The 12,779-nt window shown below is 45.1% G+C and overlaps 1 protein-coding gene across 2 annotated transcripts in view; it reads left to right on the forward strand.

Annotated features, from left to right (window-relative positions):
• LOC105021636 (E3 ubiquitin-protein ligase SMURF2) overlaps nt 1-4,703 on the forward strand; it is a 51,740-nt gene extending 47,037 nt beyond the window's left edge. Inside the window, exons 15-20 of one of the 2 annotated variants that reach the window (XM_010889425.5) lie at nt 461-639; nt 977-1,114; nt 1,477-1,597; nt 2,560-2,761; nt 3,957-4,032; nt 4,151-4,703. In XM_010889425.5, coding sequence (XP_010887727.3) covers nt 461-639; nt 977-1,114; nt 1,477-1,597; nt 2,560-2,761; nt 3,957-4,032; nt 4,151-4,250 — 816 coding nt within the window. In that variant the 3' untranslated portion in view covers nt 4,251-4,703. The remainder of the gene's footprint in view (nt 1-460; nt 640-976; nt 1,115-1,476; nt 1,598-2,559; nt 2,762-3,956; nt 4,033-4,150) is intronic. The other variant, XM_010889426.5, reaches the window with a different exon arrangement.
• Nucleotides 4,704-12,779: the final 8,076 nt, after the last annotated feature.

Here is a 12,779-nt window from a genome sequence, read left to right on the forward strand (position 1 = left end):
CTTTGAGGACAGCATTTTGTGGACGACAGAAACAAAAATCATAAAATGAATTTCAAACACTTTCTTATACAACAAAATGTGATATTAGGGTGAACAGTAATGAACAGAAATGCAAGTCACTGTTACAAACCCAGGATATCTTAAGCCAGGCCACCCAATTCTGATTATTACACTTTGCCAAAACTCAGAATTGGGTGGGATGTACGGTACACAATGATGGCCACGTGACTGAAGGAGGTGGAGCCGAACAAATAAAATAAAAAAAGAGGGTGACAATGAATTACGGTTGTGTCAAACTTTTCTCAAGAAATCCACACCAAACCCAGATAACGCACACACCAAACCATGCATCTCTGAGAGGATCTCACTTGTGTTTCCTTGCCGGTTGAGAAAGGTCATCGGTCACTCGGCTTCAACCTCTGAGTGAAACCTCTTCTCCCCCCCCCACCCCACCCCACAGGAGCACCTCTCCTACTTCCACTTTGTGGGTCGTATCATGGGCATGGCGGTGTTCCACGGCCACTACATCGACGGGGGCTTCACCCTGCCCTTCTACAAGCAGCTGCTGGGCAAACCCATCACCCTGGACGACATGGAGTCTGTGGACCCGGACCTCCACAAGAGCCTGGTCTGGATCCTGTGAGTACAAGACACGCACGGGGGGGCGGGGGGCGACCGCACATACGGCAGTTTTTCGGCTATGCACCCGTCGTCGTACAAAAAAAATACACGCGAACGACTTAAAAGTCAACCCCATGTGCTCTGAAACTCCAGGGAAGCGTGTCATATTCGGTCTCATATTCATAGAAACTGTTGTCTGGTTGATACTTAGATCCTATGAAGTGCTGCTAAAACTACAACGCCATCGTCCTTCCCCTCCCCATGAATGCGTTATCTTTAGCGCCCCCTGTTGACAACATCCTCATGTTATCAGCTGTTCATTACCACGGCCTTGTTCTGTCTGCCCACCCACCAGGGACAATGACATCACGGGCGTGCTGGACCATACGTTCTGTGTGGAGCACAACGCCTATGGGGAGATCATCCAGCACGAACTCAAACCCAACGGCAAGAGTGTCTCCGTCAGCGAGGACACCAAGAAGGAGTATGTGAGGTATGAGAGATGACGCCCTGAGGAACCTGCCTGCACCTTACTAGCACCGCAGTGAGAAAATGGGTGCTTTAGGAACGGATGTGACGGTCACTGGGGATAAGTCCTTCTGGTTCAGCCTTGGGGTTGTCTGTTCTTGGCATATTGGGAATTCCAGGGTCGCTTGTCCCATTTTCGCCAAGGACATCAGAGGACTTGCCCAAATCCAGTAGTCAGCCAGAGTTCAGCAAGTAACAATCTGGTGTTGGCCAGATGAGCAGCGTGGCACCCAGATTAGGTTTTGCCGAGGACTGCTGTGTGGACAACGTGGTGTAAATTTGTATGAGCGTTGATGGACGTCTTGTCATCTCTCTCTCTCCCTCCAGACTGTATGTGAACTGGCGGTTCCTCCACGGCATCGAGGCTCAGTTCCTGGCCCTGCAGAAAGGCTTCAATGAGGTCATCCCCCAGCACCTGCTCAAGTCCTTTGACGAGAAGGAGCTCGAGGTATGTGGACAGTTGGGTATAACACGCTTGAGGGAAGGAATAAGTCGCTTACTGGAAACATGACATCATTTCTCCAGCATAAATCCTTGTGTGGGTGTGCTGAATAGGGGGGGAAAAACATTTCACAATGAATCAGACAACTTGGGATTTGATTTTATTTGTAGTATACAACATAAATAATAATTTTCTCTCATACTTTTATCATGTTTAATTCTGTCTACGGCTCTGTCATCACCACAACCCCAAAAATATTCGGGAATGTTGAAAATTTTGCAAGTCCTTCCTTAACCTAGGAGGTCTGGAGCGTACCGGTTTTCTGTTCTACCTCATCGTTAATTGCGCCTGTCTGGTGTTCCAGGTCTAAATTCAGCCCTTGATTGAAAGGTTGCATTGAGAAGTGGGTCTTTTCAATGCAATCCAGGTCCAGAGTTGAGTTGAGGGCCTTAAGGCATCCACGACCAGCCCTTCTGCTGTTTTTCCCCTTGCACATCCAACAAGCGTTTCCATGTGAGGGCTTGCTCACTCACCCGTTGACCTTGGTTGGCTCTGCAAGCGTTCAGGTCGCCTGAGGGTGTTCAAAGAGCGCAATGAGACCAGGAATCAGGGCCGGTTTGCATCGACCGTGGGTCTTCCCCGCCACTGCCCGGCTAGCAGCACAGTTATGGCTTAGCCCTAGACTGTGGTGGTCAGCATGGTGTTAGCATGGCAAGAAGCGCGTTACCCCGCTGTGCCACCTGGCAGGCCTTTTTGAATTGTATTTTTTTCCATTTCATATCATGTTGATTGGTATTTTTTGTATTGATTTGTAAATGACAATTGGACCTTTCTTCTTACTGGGGAATCCGTCGGCGAGATGATCACAGTAGGAGAACCCGCCGATCCCGGAGTGTAACGTCCAAAATTGACTCCCTTTCCAAACCCCCCCCCCCCCCCCCCCCCCCGTCTTGTCCTTTTGACCCCAGCTAATCGTGTGTGGCCTGGGGAAGATCGATATCGCCGACTGGAAGAGCAACACGCGCCTGAAGCACTGTACAGCCGAGAGCAACGTGGTCAAGTGGTTCTGGAGGGCCGTGGAGTCCTACGACGAGGAGCGCCGAGCCCGGCTGCTGCAGTTTGTCACCGGGTCGTCCAGAGTCCCTCTGCAGGGCTTCAAGGCACTTCAAGGTGTGTGTGTGTGTGTGTGTCTGTCTTTCAGGGTGTCAGTTTGTTTGCGTGCCAAGGGAATGTCTTTTGTGTTTTTGCACTGTGTCAGATTTCTGTGTATTTACTACCACACACTCCCTCCCTCACACTCTCGGTCCTCCACTCGCTCATCAAGTCCCTTGTCTCTGTCTCCCACATACGTACGCTGCTCCCGGCTTTAAAATAGACAACGCCTGTTTTAAAGCCACCATCTGGAGTGGCTGCCTACACTGTAGGAACTATAAACTAATGATATCTTTTGACTAAGAATGTAGCTTATTAATGCCGCATGAGATTACTTCAACTGCTGGAGCCAATTGTGATCTGAAATGTCAAGCTTGTTTCTCTCTACAGTCTCAGAACATGTAACAGTTCCAAACTATATTGTTGATATCATAAATGGTCAGTCCTTGCGTCCTAAGTTCTGTCTCCTATTGAGTTTCCTATTGGCTACATTTCTTCTGTCCCATCCCCTAGCGTTTTGCAGAAACAGAGGTAGGCTTCTGGTCTTAGTTGTTTGGTGTTAGAACCGCAGCCATGTCCATGTCCCTCAACTATCTGACTTCTGTGTGTAGAGAAATTGAATGATATTTTGAGAATTTCAGCTGACTCTGTTTCTTGTCCGGGTGTCCTTCTCTCTCTGTACTTTCTGTGTCTGTCTTTCTCTCTCTCTCTCTGTACTTTCTGTGTCTGTCTTTCTCTCTCTCTCTCTGTACTTTCTGTGTCTGTCTTTCTCTCTCTCTCTCTCTCTCTGTACTTTCTGTGTGTGTCTTTCTCTCTCTCTCTCTGTACTTTCTGTGTGTCTTTCTCTCTCTCTCTCTCTCTCTGTACTTTCTGGGTGTGTCTTTCTCTCTCTCTCTCTCTCTGTACTTTCTGGGTGTGTCTTTCTCTCTCTCTCTCTCTCTGTACTTTCTGGGTGTGTCTTTCTCTCTCTCTCTCTGTACTTTCTGGGTGTGTCTTTCTCTCTCTCTCTCTCTCTCTCTCTGTACTTTCTGTGTGTGTCTTTCTCTCTCTCTCTCTCTCTCTCTCTGTACTTTCTGTGTGTCTTTCTCTCTCTCTCTCTCTGTACTTTCTGTGTGTCTTTCTCTCTCTCTGTACTTTCTGTGTGTGTCTTTCTCTCACTCTCTCTGTACTTTGTGTCTTTCTCTCTCTCTGTGTACTTTGTGTGTTCATTTAGGTGCGGCAGGACCCAGGCTCTTCACCATCCATCAGATTGATGCCAACACCAACAATCTACCCAAAGCCCACACCTGGTGAGTACAGACAGACTGTAGTGTTACTCATTTTTGACTGTAAATTAATTGTGATGTACAGAACATACATAGCGTGTTTCTCACTGTCTTTGTTCTGCCCCCCACTCCCTGCCTCCAGCTTTAACCGGATAGACGTTCCAGCCTACGAGCACTATGACAAGCTGTACGACAAGCTGCTGACAGCTATCGAGGAGACCTGCGGCTTTGCCGTGGAATGAATGACACATCATTGGGGGGGGGGGCGTGTGTGCGCGTGCATGTGTGTGCGCGTGCGTGCGTGGTCAGCACAGCAAGACTGTAGACTCCACTGTCACCATGGCAACCCAAAAACAAACCTTGCAATGCTCATACACACCTGCAAGACCTCATGACCACACCCCTTTCTGCAACCTGACCCCCCCCACCCCCTACCCCACCCCCCAAGAAGAATTTGGAGACCAGGAGAGAGGGATTGAGACTACACGAGAACTCTCTCTCTCAACACATTCTTCCTTTTCTTCGAAATATCACATCCTTCAGCTGCTACAGACGATTGACAATGACTTTCCTTGAAACCCTTCAACAATGCCGGCTTTCACTTGATGGTTTTGGTCTCATTTCTGGTTTTGTTTGTTTTTGTTACGCTCATCTGGTGTGATGGGATAGCAAGGTCCAGACTGCAACAACAATTATTATAAAAAAAAATTTATTGATGTTTTGTCTGCTTTGGTCTGGGAGAGAAATGTGAAGGCCCCCTGCGCAGGTGACTGCCCAGGGGTTTCTCCTAACTATGTGAACCAGGAAGAAAGCAAGGCCCTACACAGCTAAGCTCCTGCCACCTCTTGCCCATCAGAAGCTAATAGACATGCTAACCTCAGTCCACACCTCCCCATTACCAGCTAAATGCAGAGTAGACCTGTTTGGGGGAAATCAAAGTCTGAATGCTAAACATCGTCAGAGCATTGATTTACCTTCGTAGAAATTCCTTATTAAATGCTCAATGTTGCCTTTTGGGTGAACACTTTCCCAGGGACCTGATTAGTTGGAAACAATTCAAAGAAGACATTGTAGTTTTTAGAGAGACATCCAATGTAAAACAGCAGGCAGTTTTTATTATTCCCCCCCTTGCCTCTCTACAGCACTTTATAAACTGAATGGTGACAAGGGGACGCTTTCTTCATATTAAGTTAAAGATTAATATACCACATTTTATTCCAACCATACTGCATTCAGTGGAAATATACAGATTAAAAAGTATATATGTACCTGTTATTTTGAGTGTATGTGTGTACAAATACATACCTATTTTGTATATGGCTTGTTCCTGTTCATTTACATGCTAGCATGTTGGTGTTATCACAGACCTCTGCATTCTCAGGTGAAGTCATTTTGTTTTTGTTGTCACAAGGTTGTCATGAGAACGGCTAAGGGTGGATCTTCTGGTTACAAAAAAAGCAGTTGTCAAGTCAAACATGTGACCCTCTCCTTGAAGTAGAGCTGAGCATGTAACTTTTAACCTTTGACCCTGGAGAGTCTGAGGTTGTGACCAGCGAGCTCTCTCCCCTAGTAGAGCCTCCACAGCCCCTGCATGAATGGACTTTTTCAACAATATTTATTTGCTATTATTTTGTCCCTTCTGAGCAAACCGTGTGTTGACTTGCAAATAAAATATTCTGTTGAATGTTTTTTTTTTTATGCTGCCTGTCTAAATAACATTGGACTTTGGACTATGACCATGAACTGTTTTTACCTATGTTCTTTCAACTGAATGGACTCAATCCTCTTTTTCCAGTTTGTTCAAAGTTAAGAGGATTATCTTCGGAAAGAAAATGATCTAGTACCCTGAAATGAGGCTTTTTGTACAGCATAGGATATTGTTCATATGAGGTGGATCATAAGCAACCTGATTTTACTGAAAATGAATCAAATGCAAATGAATCAATAAAACTAGACATATTTGCACATGCCGACTTAGGTTGCCGTTATAATCAGCAACTTCCATCTATTTACCAAATAGTTAATGGACTGATTAACTTTATGTAGATATATAAACATAGATATGCACACATTTAATGCTCATATCCAGTGCACACCGTACCATTTCCTCTGATTCCTGCTATTCTGTCTTAACATTGACTTAGGAGATGGTATTAGTATGTTGTGTCTAGATTAGAGATCAGACAGAAGGGACTGTTGTCTTCTCGTAGCATGCTTCACCAGCCGACCGGTGCGATTTTTAACTAGGTGTGAAACACACTACCATTTATTTTGCGTGTGTGCGTGTGTGTAAGTATTGATGTGCGTGTGTAAGTGAGTTCTCTTCTAATTCTACTTGCTAAACTTTCGTCTTAAATTTTAAAACCACCGTGTTCTTATTTCTCCAAGTTTGTTTTGTATTTATTACAGTGTGTGTTCATAGTTTTTTCACATCAGCTGCTCTGTGAGCTTCAACTGACACTGTAAATAAGAAAAATAAAAAGCAGAAATTATAAACCTCTTGTACCCTTGCAGAAAATGAGCAATAAACTATGCTGTTTGGAACTCACAGCATAATGTTTCACAGAATGACGTGTTCCTCTTTTTCCTTGCTTGGTTTCATCTAATCAGGGGAATGTTACCATTTACGTGTCGGGATATGATCACAAAGGTCCTGCCTAGTCCTGATTCAGCCATTTATCTGCATTAACCGGATGCACCTGTCTTTTCCAACCAGGGAGTCTTATGATTAGGAGTCCTATTACACTACTGTAGTTTATCTAGATTAACAAAACTTGCATCAGCGATACATTTTGTTCTGGTCTAAACAGGTGGTCATTTTCACTCTACCTTCCTGAGGTTACAGTGGATATAAAGGTCAACACACCCCTGTTAAAATGCCAGGTTTCTGATGTAAAAGACTGAAAGATCAAACATGTCATGACTTTTTCCACCTTTAATGTGATCACATTAATCCTGTCCTGGCGTCCTTACACTGGCTGCCTGTTAGGGTTAGGGCTGATTTTACGGTTTTACTCTTAACCTATAAATCAATACATGGACTTGCTCCTACTTACCTTGCTGAAATGATCCAGCCATACATACCTACACGTAACCTATGATCGCAAGATGCAGGCCTTTTAATTGTACCTAGAATTTCTAAAGAAACAGCTGGCGGCAGGGCCTTTTCTCATAGAGCTCCACTACTGAGGAATGATCTGCCAATTAAGGTTAGAAATGCAAACTTTCAAATGTCTACTAAAAACTAATCTCTACAGCACGGTTTATAATTAGGTGTAGCCTGGCCCGGGGGCGTGAAGGTGACCAGTAGGCTTGATACTGTCCACCCTTGCTGTCTTGCCAGGTGGGCTCTCGTCACCACTGGGATGCCCTCCCTCCAATGCCTTTCGGGGGAAGAGTCACTGGCTTGTTGTTGACTCTCTGTTGCACACTTGTGCAATTGGGCTGTACACTGCTGGCAATACTCGGCCCTCATTCAGGGTGGTTGCAGTTGGTGGGTGTCCCTTTGGTTGATGCCTGGCAATGTGGGTGGATTGATTTCCTGCCTGTTGGGGCCTGTCCGGGGCCTCCCCCGGGGAGGGCCACAGTGTCGCCGGACCCCCCCGTCTCAGTTCCTAGGTCTTACGCTGCTATACTATTGTGCTGGGGGATTGGGTCAGTTCTCCTTCCCCACAAAGTTCTCCTTCTCCACTATAAATCGTTGTTGATATGATGAATGCATTTTCTGAATTTTCCCAGTTTTCTCCCGTTTTAAACTTTAGGAGGACATGAAGTCCTGGTCCACACCTGCGGAGTACCTGGTTTGGGGGGACCGTTGCTGTCCCTTTCCTTGTCCATCTGGTCATACTTCTGACCTAGTCTAATTTTAAATAGACTCTGGATTTAGCCCAGATAAATTTATAAATTATTCCAATTGGACTCTTAATATCTCACCCGGCACAGCCAGAAGAGGACTGGTCACCCCTCAGCCTGGGTCCTCTCTAGGTTTCTTCCTAAAATTCGGCCTTCTTAGGGAGTTTTTCCTAGCCACTGAAATTCAACACTACTGTTGTTTGCTCCTTGGGGTTTAAGGCTGGGTGTTTCTATAAAAGCACTTTGTGACAACTGCTGTTGTTAAAAGGGCTTTATAAATAAAATGGATTGATTGATTGATGATCTATAACGTGAACAATTCAGTTGAAAAACAAACTGAAATCTTTGAGGGGGGAAAAATAAAAAACTCAATAACGTGGGACACTTTCCTGGTGGATATTTCCAATGGCTACTGAGGTGTAAAGATGATGTCTCCCTCAGTGTGCCCTTGCAAAGTCCTGCAGGAACCCTGTCGGTTCTTGATCTTTTTGGTGGAATTGTGCCGTGTCCTACAGGAAACCTGTCGGTTCTTGATCTTTTTGGTGGAATTGTGCCATGTCCTACAGGAAACCTGTCGGTTCTTTATCTTTTGTGATGGGATTGTGCCATGTCCTACAGGAAACCTGTCGGTTCTTTATCTTTTGTGATGGGATTGTGCCGTGTCCTACAGGAAAACTGTAGGTTCTTTATCTTTTGTGATGGGATTGGGCACGTGTCCTACAGGAAAACTGTAGGTTCTTTATCTTTTGTGATGGGATTGTGCACGTGTCCTGCAGGAAACCTGTTGGTTCTTTATCTTTTGTGATGGAATTGTGCCGTGTCCAGCAGGAAACCTGTGGAATTGCAAAAACCTACAGGAATAATACATGATGCTCCTGCAGTCTGAGATGCATCTAAATAGAACAGTTCCAACATGCTAGTTTAAGAAATATATTTCTTATATACATATTCAAAACACCAAATTGTGCCTAACACGTTTGTGTTCGTCAGATGTTCCTGGACAAAAGGAAACATATCTAAGATTTTACTTCTATTTAAATCTGATGTACTTTGTTTTCAACTCTGTTGTCCTTCCTAAGTACATGCAAGTAAAAAATGTGCACTGTGAGTATGTGTATGATGTGTAATCTAGTTGTGCATAGGGTATAACTTCGTATAGTGATGGGGTCTGTTAATGTATAACTTGGTATAGTGATGGGGTCTGTTAATGTATAACTTGGTATAGTAATGGGGTCTGTTAGGGTATAACTTGGTATAGTAATGGGGTCTGTTAGGGTATAACTTGGTATAGTAATGGGGTCTGTTAGGGTATAACTTGGTATAGTGATGGGGTCTGTTAATGTATAACTTGGTATAGTGATGGGGTCTGCTGTGATGTCCCCCATCCTGGTACACAAGATGCACTGTATCCTCCCACAGTGTAAACAGAAGAGTGTGGCTGTAGTGAAGGCTGACCCTATGTCTCATGGATAAATATATGCTTTTATCTGTTTGATCACCAAACCTGCTCAGTAGGTTCCCAGTCTTATTGTCTATCTTCCCTACCAGGCCCTTGTCTTCTTTCAAAGGTACAACATTAGACATTGTTCCTTGACGGGTTTCTTCTAAGGCCTCTGAGTCTCATGGTTTTGTTTCAGTATGTAATAGTTCTCTTTTCCCTGGGCACAGGTACTCTCAACCAGTGGAGGCTGGTTCCCTCTTCTCCATCTCAGTCTGTAGTGTCACTGCTAAGTATTTGCTAAAAATGTGCTTATGTCTCAAAAGTTTTGACTGAAAGTGCAAACGTAACTTTTACTCATCTCTGTACTCACCTAATACACTGCGTTATGTGATGGTAATTCCATCGATCAACACTCTTAAAGGAGTAAGAAACAGAGAAAATAATTTCTTGGCACAATTAACAGTTTTATTAATTATTTGCAAATAAGAGAGACGCGTCAAACGCTTACAAACATAATCGTCCGAGGAGTCTCTAACTCAAAACATGTCATTCAACTGTATATATTACATAGAAAAGGGGTGTGGTAAGTTGCTGCCCATCTGTCTCGTGTCACATACGTTTTACCCAAAGGGCGGGCTGTCCCCCCACCTTATCCTTCCTGCCATAATGTTTACTGTAGTGTTTACCTAAAGGGGCCAACTGACCTTACTCCCCCCAAGGACCACATTCCTGAGGGGAGAAAAGACTGACACCCTTCTTTATCTAGGCAGGAGGACATGGCCCAAATACCTAATAATCCTCTGATATTATACAGACGTGTGTCACAATCAAAGTAAAGATTTACATACCCGCCAATGGAAAGAAAGACATTTCTCAAATGCACCTTAGTTCAAAATTTCCATAACAGTTATCACCAATTTGTCCTCTAACAATGGAGATTGTTTTCTCCCACAATGACCTTAACTTTCCAGGAACTCCTTGTTCGCTAAGGTGTCTTACTGGGACTCCAACCTGTGAGACCACACCTCTTGCAAGTCGATCATAGTAGGCTTTGGGCCTTGAGCTTGATTGCTTGCTGCTATCTGCTGCGATTTTGTATGCTTCCTTCATCCTGTCGTCCCATTTCTCTACATTGCCTCTGGGTGAGTTTGTATCTCCTGCTGACATTAACTCAAACAGTCGGTCAACTGGAAGGCATGGCTGAAGACCGTATAAGAGTTAAAATGGAGACCACAGGTACAATTTGCGGAAGACGATCTCTCCATCTCTTTCTCTTCGTGTGTGCTGAGCGTCTGCAGCAGGGTTCTGGTGAATCTCTCTGCAGGGTTAGCTTGCGGATGTTCTGGAGTTGCATCTTCGAGCCATCTGTTGTAGAGTTCTGAAGAGTTTGTATGTGTGGGTATATTCATAACCACCCCTGCCGGTCTCTAGGTGGAGATGATCAATGCAGACAAGCTCTAGCGTTGAATTTGAACTGGAACTTCCCATCAGGTCTTTAATCTGTGTCACTGGCTTCTTCTGTTTGGTACAAGGGTTCCTGCGGGTGACATACTCCTCCATCTGTCTTCGTGAATGGCCAGTTATACCGGCGTCTTGCCTGGCTGAGTACTCGCTTCATTCCAACATGGCCCACATCATTCTGGAGTTGTGTGATTACTGTTATTGCTGGTCTGGACTTGATGGGTAGAACTAGTTGTCGTCACCGGCTGGTGTGTCTGTGTAAGAGTTCATTAACTAACTGTAGGTTTCTCCGTTCATAAAGTAGTTCCCTGGTGGCTCCATTCACTGTTTTCCATGAGTCATGGTCCAACACATTGTTTTCTTCTGTGAGTTTAATGATTCGAAGGTCCTCCCTCACATGGTCTGGTCCACCCTCTGCCCTTTAGCCAGCTCTACATGGTTTATTGTCGGCTGCAGCTGCTTTTGTGTCTTGGTTAACAACCTGTGTGTCTTCATTTAGGGCTGTAACCCAGGCGCCATTCCCCTTTGGATCGGCTTGGCAGGTTGCACCAACAACATCCTGTGATCTTTGGATGTCAAGAGCATGGCTTGACAGTGTGTCAGCGTCAGTGTTGGACTATCCTGACCTGAATTTAATGTTCAAGCCGAAGTCTGAGAGCCCTCCGACCCAATGATTTGCACTGAGCTTAGCTGTGCTCGTGTTAGTGGGTTTTAAGTCAGTGCTTATTGTAAAGTGTGGGGTTTAAAACAGGCTCTCCCTGAATTTTTCGCACACTGCCCACTTCAGTGCTGGAAACTCAAGCTTGCTTGAATGGAGGATCTAGTTCTCCTCTGCTGGTGTTAGCGTCCTCGAGCCATAGCCTGTGACCTTAAGCGTCCACTCCTTTTCTGATGCATCTCTGTGAAGTGTGAATGAAAGATTGAAATCAGGACATTCCAACACAGGTGGATCTAACATGTTTGAGCCCCGTCTATGTCACGTCCCGGCTGTGCCCCTAGCCATCTCTGCGCTGGGCTCGGGGCACAGCCAGGACAGGACAGGAGGTGGCCTTTAGCCACCTCTACACCTTTTTTTTGGTTTCCCCAATTGGAGGCAGGTGTTAGTTATTGCCTCCAATTGGGGACCCTATTTAAGTTTAGTTTGTTAGGCCCCAAGGCGTGGTTCATTTTGGTTTTGTTTGTCCTGTGTAAGGAATACCCACGTCACTGGTTGCTGCCTTTTTGTTTTGTTGGAGTCCTTCTTTCCTTTTCATTAAAACATAGATAACCCTTGTGACCTTCAGTCTGCGCCTCTGTCCTTCAACCACCACAGCCGTGACAGTCTAGCGTCCTCTGGTGTTTGTCCGTCCACTTCACGGGAACTCTGGAGGACAACTGGGGACCTTTGACCCTTCCTCTCTAAGGCTTTATTGGTGATTTGCTGGTTGTGTTCTTGACATGCTTTAGCTTATAGGGTTGTTTGGCTACTCTTCAGATGTCCTGAATGCGTGTCCGATAATCGCTCAAGAATCCAAGTACTTTCCTTACATATTTTGCCATCTGAGGAGTCTTTGAATGTCCAGGTTACCTTCAGCTCTTTGGAAACTATCTTTACACCATCTGTAGAGACAAGGTGCCCCAAATACCAGACCTGTTGCTTGAATAACATGTCCCTGGTCTCAACTTAACTTGAGAACATTGTCAAGATAGGGGATACAGCACTGGTCACAGAGTGTGTCCAACACACTCCTTTTGAGGCTGCAGGAGCATTGGACAACCCAAAGGGAATTCTGACACATTCATAAAGAGCCCAGGGATGATTTATGCAGTGAAATGTCTAGAGCCTTTGGGCCTGGAGCTCTGGTGGTATGCTTTGCCCTGGTTGAATATGGAGAATGAGCTGTAACCATCCAAGATGTTAGTTCTGGGGTCCGATTTTTGATTGAACTGTCGATGGTCCATGCATAACCAAAGTGTACCATCTTTCTTCAGTACACAAACCACAAGAGCAGAGTATGATGACTTGGACTTAAATATA

This window comes from Esox lucius, chromosome 9, assembly GCF_011004845.1.
Source record: "Esox lucius isolate fEsoLuc1 chromosome 9, fEsoLuc1.pri, whole genome shotgun sequence".
In the NCBI taxonomy this organism is placed as follows: domain Eukaryota; kingdom Metazoa; phylum Chordata; class Actinopteri; order Esociformes; family Esocidae; genus Esox; species Esox lucius.